The sequence below is a fragment of the Camelus bactrianus genome, chromosome 12, assembly GCF_048773025.1.
Source record: "Camelus bactrianus isolate YW-2024 breed Bactrian camel chromosome 12, ASM4877302v1, whole genome shotgun sequence".
NCBI classification, from domain to species: Eukaryota; Metazoa; Chordata; class Mammalia; order Artiodactyla; family Camelidae; genus Camelus; species Camelus bactrianus.
Window position 1 is genome coordinate 14,469,480 of NC_133550.1, and position 9,803 is coordinate 14,479,282.

At 51.8% G+C, this 9,803-nt stretch overlaps 1 protein-coding gene across 1 annotated transcript; it reads left to right on the forward strand.

The window, feature by feature from the left end:
• The first annotated feature begins 3,089 nt into the window (after positions 1-3,089).
• Positions 3,090-9,090, forward strand: KRT3 (keratin 3). The gene is made up of 9 exons (XM_045523607.2): positions 3,090-3,748; positions 4,766-4,986; positions 5,544-5,604; positions 5,969-6,064; positions 6,353-6,517; positions 6,925-7,050; positions 7,357-7,577; positions 7,926-7,960; positions 8,434-9,090. Exons 1-9 carry the CDS (start codon positions 3,179-3,181, stop codon positions 8,706-8,708), a joined length of 1,770 nt encoding a protein of 589 aa, XP_045379563.2. The 5' UTR covers positions 3,090-3,178; the 3' UTR covers positions 8,709-9,090.
• Positions 9,091-9,803: the final 713 nt, after the last annotated feature.

Below are 9,803 nucleotides of genomic sequence, written 5' to 3' on the forward strand. Positions count from 1 at the left end.
GCTTTCTGGGCACGACCGTGACTCTCTGACAGAGGTATCTTTAATAACTTAATTTTGCAGATGAGGAAAGTGAGGCACAGAGAGGTTAAAGAACTCCCTCATGGACATGCAGTGACAAAGCTGAGATGTAAAAGCTGGGTCTGTTTGGCTCCAAAGTGCACAAACTTAAATACCAGGAGAAAAAAATATGACCTAATTTCTGGGATATGTTTCTTGAAACACTTGACAGAGATTTCACTCGTCCAGCTATGCTTCTGTGAGAACCAGAGGAGCAGAGATGACTGACCATCTTCAATGGTTAATGAGGCTGAAACCCAGAGTATTTAAACAGACTTGGTGATAGGGAGTTAGTCACGGGGAGGGGCTGGTCCGGCTCTGGGTTTGGTTCATTCTTTAAACTCTGGTTCCTCTGAGGGAGAAAAGCTGAGGAAGGTGTCTGTGTATAGCCAGCCTCTGGGCCTTGGGCTAAGTTCACATGCCAATAATCTCTGGGTAGCAGTTGTGGAAGATCAGAGGTATTAGTCAGACGTGCTAGAGAGGGGATCCCAGTACTGGTCAGTGGCTGATTTTGTGACCTCAAATGCCCAGTCAGCTTCAAGTTGATTCTGTGATTGATTGACGCTTTTTTTTTTTTTAATGGAGATACTGGGGATGGAACCCAGGACCTTGCAAATGCTTAGCATGTGCTCTAACACTGATCTATACCCCACCCCTCAACTGATTGATTCTTGACTGATTCTTTTTTTTTTTAAATTGAAGTATAGTCAGTTTACAATGTTGTGTCAATTTCTGGTGTACAGCACAATGCTTCAGTCATACAGGAACATACATATATTCATTTTCATATTCTTTTTTGTTGTAGGTTACTACAAGATATTGGATATAGTTCCCTGTGCCATACAGTATGAACTCGTTGCTTATCTATATTATATGTAGTAGTTAGTATCTGCTAATCCCAAACTCCAAATTTATCCCTTCTTATCCCATTTCCCCCCGATAAGCATAAGTTTGTTTTCTATGTCTGTGAATCTGTTTCTGTTTTGTAAATAAATTCGTGTCGTTTTTTTTTTAAGATTCCACATATGCATATCACATGGTATTTTTCTTTCTCTTTCTGGCTTACTTCACTTAGAACGACAATCTCCAGGTCCATCCGTGTTGTAGCAAATGATATTATTTTATTCTTTTTTTATGGCTCAGTAGCATTCCATTGTATATATATATACTACAACTTTTTATCCAGTCATCTGTCGATGGACATTTAGATTGCTCCCATGGATTCTTGAATGATTCTTGATACTGTGATCCTACATTTTTTCCATTGGAGAGGAGATGACACTCACTTTGCATGGATATTTTCTTAAATCTGAACACAAAGTTTGAGAGGTCTGGATTCCTTATGTTGAGATAACCTCATGACCTTGACTACCTTATGTCACAGGATTTGAATTAGATTTTGCCTAGTTTTATTTGGTTGTCATCCAATAGAAAGACTAAATTCATTCATTAATTTATTAATTGATTGATTGATCAATTCGTGCCTTCAGTCTTTACGGGCATCTATTATTGGCAAAGGCTGTGCTAAGGACCAAGGGATCCAGTATATTAACAAAACTGTAAACTTCTGGAAAGTTGATGGTTTTATTCTGGGGAAGGGACTGTGATGTGGCAGAGCTTCGGGGTAACAACTAGGGGAGGGGGCACAATGTGAGAACCAGGGCACTGAACAGAATTTCACTTCCTCCGTGCTGGGTCATCCCCAGCCTTGTCCAGTGAGCACCGAAGAATCCACTGTCCTTCCCTCCTGTTCCCCTACTCTGAGGAGGTCACACAGGCCACGCCCTTGGCAGGGGCTACTGTGCATCAGACAGAAAGAGAAAGCCTTGTCCTGGAGAGGTAAGTGACTGACTCGGCGGCTCCAGAGCAGCGCAGAAAGGCTTTCTTCTTGGACAAGCCAAGCCCAGTCCCTAAGCCTCTGAAAAAACTTCAGACTGGCAGATTCTCAGGCTTTCAGAGTTAGACACGTGCAGCAGTGCGGCCGGCCCTACCACGTCTGCCTCCTGAGGCTGAGGGGTGGGGGTGGGGGTGGGGTGGTGTCTGGAAATCGAGGCCACAGACCCCCCTGGGGAGCATGCATTCTCCTCCAACAGAGGATGGTCCCACAGGCACCCTCCCCCACCGTGTCTTGTTCACAACCGAGTCTCCAGTGCCTCCTACACACTCCAGGCCTGGCCTGAGTGAGGTGACCTGCAAATATTCACTGCACTGGAGGTAGAATTGGCGTTTGGATTTGCAGCACCCTAGGCTGAAACCAGAGAGGTGCCAAAAATGGGCGGAACAAGGAAGGAAGCTGGAGAGATGTCTCAAAGTTGAGAATAGTGTGTAATTTCTCTGGGAATTTTAAAAAACAAACAAATCATTTGGTGTGTTGAACTTTGCCATTGTCTCATTAAAGCTCAGAGTGTTCGCTCCTCTTTTCTCAGAACATAGTCATGAACCTGAGTACTTGCAGCCTCCTGAACTCCACCTGGGGAGAGAGGGAGGATGCCAGCAGGCAGCTGTGTGATGGTTCGGGGCTTTGTTTCCAGGAAAGGAGAAAGAGGGGTCATCACCTTATCCTTGCACCCAGCACAGAGCTGGGCACACAGTGGGCGCTCAGTGGCCAAGTGTGGGCTTTTGGAGTGAAATGTACCACCCCTCCTACTGAGATACTTCCCTGAGTCCATCACTCTGACAACCAGAACCCCCTCTCCCCCCACCTTCCCCTCTATCCTTTCTAGAGCCGAGCCCAGCTCTGACGGGGCTGGGGACAGCTGACCTGTGGACAGGTGCGCATGCTTCCTGGATCCTGGCAGACAAAGCTAGGAGGTGGCCGTGCCCAACGCGGGGCCATGCCAGGCACCACCCCTGCCAGGTAAGCCTGCCACCTTAGCACTTTTACTATTTCAGATTATTTTTAAGGTGTGTTTAGTAGCTTGGAATAAACTTATTGCCTTGAAGGCAAACCCAACCCATGACTACTTGAGATTAATTATCTCTCCTTTGTTTAAGCCCAGCAGCCTCCTATGTGTATATAAAGGGATTTATTCTGCACAGGTCTTCAGTTCGCCTCTCTCTTCCTCTGGCTCTCAGGGCCCTGCTTAACTCTTGCATTTTCCCTTCGCCAAGCTCTCTCACCATGAATAGACAAGTCAGCAAGACATCTGGCGGCGGGAGCCAGGGCTTCTCTGGCCGCTCCGCCGTGGTCTCCGGCAGCAGCAGGCTGAGCTGTGTGGCCCGCATGGCGGGAGCCGGAGGAGGGGCCTTTGGGTTCCGGAGCGGAGCCGGCGGCTTTGGCAGTCGCAGCCTCTACAACCTGGGTGGCAGCAAGAGCATCTCCATCAGTGTGGCTGGTGGATCCCGGGCTGGTGGCTTTGGGGGAGGGCGCAGCAGCTGTGTCAGTGGCTTTGGAGGTGGCTACGGAGGTGGATTTGGTGGTGGCTTTGGTGGTGGCAGAGGACTGGGAGGTGGCTTTGGAGGGGCTGGTGGCTTTGGAGGAGCAGGTGGTTTTGGTGGGCCTGGTGGTTTTGGTGGGCCTGGTGGCTTTGGCCCTGGTGGATTCCCTGGGGGAATCCAGGAAGTGACTGTCAACCAGAGCCTCCTGCAGCCCCTCAATGTGGAGATCGACCCCCAGATTGGGCAAGTAAAGGCCCAGGAGCGGGAGCAGATCAAGACCCTCAACAACAAGTTCGCCTCCTTCATCGACAAGGTGAGGGAACTTGACTTGTGCCTCCCATTTCTAGGCAGGGGCCTTTGAGATTTAGATGTGCAAGATCACTCTTGAGTGGGCCAGCCTGGAGGGGCAGGGGTTAGGCAGCATTCTGGGGTCTGTGAAGATGCTCAGGGCTGACGAGCTTGTCCACCTGGCTATGTGAGTGGGAAAGACAGCGGTTTCCTATTTGGACCTGGACACTCTCAAGTTCCGCTTTTCTGATGCTCTGCTCAAGTTTCCCACCTGCTGCCTCACTGAGCCTGTGCAGGCAGCGCTGGCAGCACAGGGCGAGGGCCGTAACCTCTGGCAGGGAAGGGTCTGACCTAGATCTAGGGGCTTTTCAAACACAAGCTGCCCTCTGGGGCTTTCCAAAAAGCATGTTCTCTCTATGTCGCCGTGCCCATCAAAAGAGGTGGGCACCCTAGAGAAGAGATTAAAGAGGGTCAGGGGACTGCAGAGGAGCTGGCAACTCTATCTGTATCCCTAGTCAACCTCGTCAGCAAGGGAAGGGTGCTTGTGAGCTCCAGACCAGGATAGCTCACACCAGCAGCCTCTCCCATTGTGACAATGACAGCATTTCAACAGTATCAGTTCCCAGTGATTCCCATCCTTTGAGGGGCTGGAGTGTCAGGGGTGCCTTAGATGGAAACGATGCCTTGAGGTTTAAGCACCTTTCTGCAGCAAGTACTGTATTTTTGGAAGTTGGGGTAGAGTCATGAAATCCCCAGAAACACCAAGGGGTCACCTTTACAATTCCTCTGCTTTCAGGCAGGGGTGATTTCCAATTTCCCCGTCCATTTCTCCTTCTTCTGTAACTTTCCAAGCCATGCTGCATCTTTAGTGGTCTGCCTGATGTGACTGTCTAACCGTACCCTCTCCAGCTACAGTAGAAGCTTTCTAGGTCTTTGTGCCGGAGGATGGGGAGAGACTGACACCCAGTCCGGCCTGAGTCAAGGCCCCTCCGCACCTCCACTTCAAGTGTTACCTGATGTTGCTTCCCTCAACGCATTGCAGGTGCGGTTCCTGGAGCAACAGAACAAGGTCCTGGAAACCAAATGGAGCCTGCTCCAGCAGCAGGGCACAAATTCCATCACAGGCACCAACAACCTTGACCCCATTTTTGAGAACTATATCAACTCTCAGCGGAACTACCTGGACAGCATCCTGGCAGAGAGAGGCCGCCTGGACTCAGAGCTGAGGAACATGCAGGACCTGGTGGAGGACTTCAAGAAGAAGTGAGTGACAGGGGCATGGGTAGAAAAATGCCGTGGGCTACCCTGTCTGGGAGTCCCAGCCCTCACTGCCTTCCTCCTGCCCACTGGGCAGTGCTGTCACTGAGTCTGCTTTCCTCTCTTTATCTTCATGGAGGACGGCTTCATTCATTGGATTTCCCCTTCCCCTTCCTTCCTGAAGCATAGTCCTTTACAAATACAATTGTAAGTTTAGAGTTGAAGAAGCACTTCCTCAGAGCCAGGCTGGGGAATGTCCAGGTTCTGGGATCTGAAGGATGCTGGGACAACTCAAGGTGTCGTGACCGAGCATCTCAGTTTGCCCAGGACTGAGGGGTTTCCTAGGACTCGGGATTTTTAGTACTAAAACTGGACCATGTGCCTGAATATATGGGAATGGTCAGTCCTCTTAACTAACAGGAAGATGGTGAAAGGATGAGTTCATCTAAGAGGGATAGGAGAGGGACAGAAGATGGATGAGAAGCAGTTTCAGAGTTTCAAAGAACAGTGGTGTTTACGACTACCTCATGCCCCAAACTCAGCGGTTTCTTTTTAACATACAGATATGAGGATGAAATCAACAAGCGTACGGCTGCTGAGAATGATTTTGTGACCCTGAAGAAGGTAAGGGCTGTGTGTGAGGTTCCCGGGGCTTGCCGGCACAGACTTCCATCTGGGTTGGGGTAATCTTCTTATTGCACTGTCATGGTGCTGCCAAGTTCAGGTACTTGGAGCAAAAAAACTGAAGCCAGGCGCATTTAAGTCTGGAGAGATCTCTAAGGGAGCCAGATCATTCATTACTAGTTTTGGAGTAGGACTGAACTTCTACCATCCCAGTGAGACGTGAATCATTCCTTTACATGGAGACTCGCCTCGGAAAAGGACTGAGCCATCGCAGCCCTGGTCCTCCTGACTCTTTGTTGCTGCGGTTGCAGTGTGTTATTTGTTATTTGGGGGAATAAGGCCTTTATGCTTTTGTCTTTCTCAGGACGTGGATGCTGCCTACATGAACAAGGTGGAGCTTCAGGCCAAGGTGGATGCCTTAATGGACGAGATCAATTTCTTGACGACCCTCTATGATATGGTGAGGATGTTTCCTGCTAAGAAGGGGAGAGAGGGAGGGTGAGATGTTTTTAGAGTGGATATGTAGATCCCAGGAAGACTGAGCCGAGAGAGAAGGCCCCTTGTCGGGGTTCTACAGGAGGAACTACAAACATGGGGTTCTCTGAGGGGCTGGGAAGAGGGACAAGGTGAGGCAGACGCACATTCAGAGCCAAAGCAGTGCATGGGTCTGTTGATCAGGAGCCTCTCTGGGCCTCTGTGTGCTTGTTGCCGAGGGCCTGAGAATGAACAGTCCCCTCTGTGTTGGCAGGAACTGTCCCAGATGCAGAGCCACGTCAGTGACACGTCCGTGGTCCTGTCCATGGACAACAACCGCTCCCTGGACCTGGACAGCATCATCGCCGAGGTCAAGGCCCAGTATGAGGAGATCGCCAACCGCAGCCGGGCCGAGGCCGAGGCCTGGTACCAGACCAAGGTGGGAGTTAGCCACCTCTCAGAGGACCCACTGAGGGTCTTGGGGAGGCTGTGGCCCATGGGATGGCTGGGTGGTGGCCATTGGGTGGATCCCTCTTGGTTGTCCTTTCTGGAGACATCTAGAAACATCTGCAGCATCAGTTGCAGAAAGTGCTGTCCCCTGGGGGAGGTGGCTCCACTGTCCCCTGCCAGACCACATGGGACCAACTCCAGCTTGCTCAGAGACTAGAAGGGAGAGAATCTTCTGCCACCACAACCCTGCTGCCTCAGAGGTGTCCCTGCAGAAACATCACTTGATGTCATTTAAACAAGTGCTTGCTAAGTACCTCGAGGCAGGGTAGATGTTAGGGACAGAGAAACAAGTCAGGCAAAGCTGCATTAACATCGCACCCTCCTTCTATTCTCCAGTTGGGTGAGCTGCAGACCACGGCTGGCAGGCATGGGGATGATCTGAAGAACACCAAGAGTGAGATCTCGGAGCTCAACAGGCTGATCCAGCGGCTGCGGGCAGAGATTGAGAACATCAAGAAGCAGGTGGGCTGACCAGGGATGCTGGTGCTTAGGCTGATTGTGAGGGGTAGGGGCTAGGATTTCAGAACTCCTGGTCTGGAGGGGACTTTTGGGTCCTCTCAGGTAGCATTGGCCTCCAAGGAGTTCAAAGACCAAGCTAGTCTAGATGGCTGGTAATCCCCAGGGGAAATATCTCCCTGGATGAAGACAGAGGTGCTAGGAGGAGGTAAGGTTGCCTGACTTGCTTTGGGATAATCTATTCGAAGACCCAGAGACCCTGGGACCCTTCCACTGAGCTCACCCCTCCTCTCCCACCTCCCTCTGCTCCAGAATGCTAAACTGCAGTCCGCCATTGCCGAAGCTGAGCAGCGTGGGGAGCTGGCCCTCAAGGATGCCAATGCCAAACTCCAAGAGCTGCAGGCTGCCCTACAGCAGGCCAAGGATGACCTGGCCCGGCTGCTGCGTGACTACCAGGAGCTGATGAACGTCAAGCTGGCCCTGGACGTGGAGATCGCCACCTACCGCAAGCTGCTGGAGGGCGAGGAGTGCCGGTGAGCCTCCGCGTCCATCTCCCCACCTTCCCTGATCCAAGTCACATGCTGAGGGCCAGATAAGTGACCAAGTGAATGGAGCAGAGGCCTGCTGTATGAAAGAGGCCCCCGCCTTGCACGGGCCTTGCTGGGAAGCACTTGCCTTGGCCAGTTCTTTCCCTCCATGGGCGGCCAAAGCGCACATGGAACCTGTGTGCACAGGAGCTCTGTTCCGGCCAGTGGAAGGGTAGAGAGAGGGTACTGATTTGCCAGGCCAGAGAATCCTACTTTGGTTGCTATATGTTACCGTCATCAATGGGCTTGTTGGAAATTTGCTTTGTGATGGAGCTATCCTTCTCTCTCACACAGGATGTCTGGAGAGTGCCAGAGTGCTGTCAGCATCTGTAAGTAGCCAAAGCAACCATGACCGTGAGAACTGAGTCTGAAATATCTGTCCTAACACAGGGTGAAAGCAACTAATTAAAAAAATTTTCTGTAGAGGTTGGAGGGGGTTTTCTGGGGTTGGAAAGGGCAGTAGACATGCTTTTGTAATTGTTCTGGGTTCAGGGCACTGTTAATAGGTCTATATGGTGGATGGAGAATACTGAATAGGGAGCCTGTTAATCAGAAGAGAAATCCTGGATAATCTCCTAGGGGGTCATCAAGTGTTGACCGTACGTAGAAGGAACCATTGGAAAATTCATAATGACTTAACACTGTGGGGGGGAACACCTTATGACGTCAGAGCGTATCACAATGATCATCAGGTGCAAAGTTGCCTTGATCGCCTTCCAATCGTCCTGGGCCCGGGGATCGTTAACTACAACACAGGGAGGTAGGCGCGGGTGCTGACGCTGCGCTGTTCTCTCCTCCGCAGCCGTGGTCACCGGCAGCAGCACGGCGGCGGCCTCGGCGGGGGGTTACGGAGGCGGTTACGGCGGTGGCCTCAGTTTGGGAGGCGGCGCAGGCAGCGGTTTCGGCCGGGCTGGTGGCAGCGGATTTGGCGGCGGCAGCGGCGGCTTCGGCGGCGGCAGCGGCTTTGGCTCTGGCTCCGGGGTTCGCGGAGGGGTCAGTGGTGGAGGCTTCAGCTCTGGCAGCACCCGTGGAGGCAGCGTCACGATCTCCCAGCGCTCGCAGCTCAGCTCCAGATAAATACCGCGCATGGGCAAGGCAGCCACGCTGGCATCTCGCATCCACATCCGCATCCGCTTCTCCGCTCCGACATCAGCGACACCCTCAGCACCTTTCTCCATCCCCACTCCAGCCCCCTCCAGGCCCGCTCTTTGGGGCTAGAAGACCGTGGCCTCTCGCTTCTCCATCAGGATCCCCGGCCAAAATCAGCCACGAGAATTTCAGGCTCTCGCTCTGGCTCCAGCCTGTTCCCTGTGATTGTCCATGTGTGGCCACAGCTACCACCTTCTGCTGCTCTTGGGGTCCCCTCCCTGGGTGGAATGGTCACCACTGTTCTGATGTACATAACACACAGGCCCCTCTGCCCATCTGTTCTGTTGCCAATAAAGTGCATTGTGTTTCACATCAGGCCTCTGAGTCTCTCTGGAGCCTTTCTCCCCACTAGACTGCCTTCCTCTGTCCTGTCCCACGTGGGCTGTGCGGCCCACAGGAAAACTGAGGGCTAGTCCTCTGAAACTGAGGCGGTTACTCTCTACTGTCCATTGTATGGGGTCTAAGTGGGCAAGCAAGCTCTGGTTGTTCATTTATTCCGTGAGCACTGGGGGGAGGGCGGGGGGCACACTCCAGGAGCCGGGGCGGGGGCAGTTCTTAGTGGGGAAAGCGGGACCACGCAGACATCCCTTTCCTTGATTTTTCTTATTTGGGGGAAACTCAGAGGGGCCCTTGAGGTGCCGAGGGGTTGGGGACAGAGGATTTCTTGCCCTGGTGCTGGTCCCCACTCCTGCTGACATCTTGAAAGCTCTTCCCTCATCAAGGTTTTCCTGGGAAAGTGTGAACTGACGGAACCCTAGAGCTGCAGGGATTTCTCAATAGTCACCTGTCTCAAAGTCTGACCCACAAGCCCCGGTCTGCTAGGGAACTCTGCAAAAAGGGGTTCCGTGTTCATTGAATCTTCCCTCTGTGGAGAACATATTAGAGGTTCTGAGAAGCCTTGTAGGAAAGATTACCTGTTAGCTATCTGTATGTAACCTAACATTTTCCACAGAGGCTCCTTGTTTCTGGTCAACAATTATTTTTTTTGAGGGGGGGAGGTAATTAGGTTTGTTTGTTTATTTA

Bases quoted from the DNA above. Each gene is read 5' to 3' on its own strand.
- KRT3 (XM_045523607.2), top strand. From the start codon at position 3,179: ATGAATAGACAAGTCAGCAAGACATCTGGCGGCGGGAGCCAGGGCTTC. The intron at 5,605-5,968 runs GTAAGGGCTGTG...TGTCTTTCTCAG, and splicing joins ATTTTGTGACCCTGAAGAAG to GACGTGGATGCTGCCTACAT. The intron at 6,065-6,352 runs GTGAGGATGTTT...CTGTGTTGGCAG, and splicing joins TGACGACCCTCTATGATATG to GAACTGTCCCAGATGCAGAG.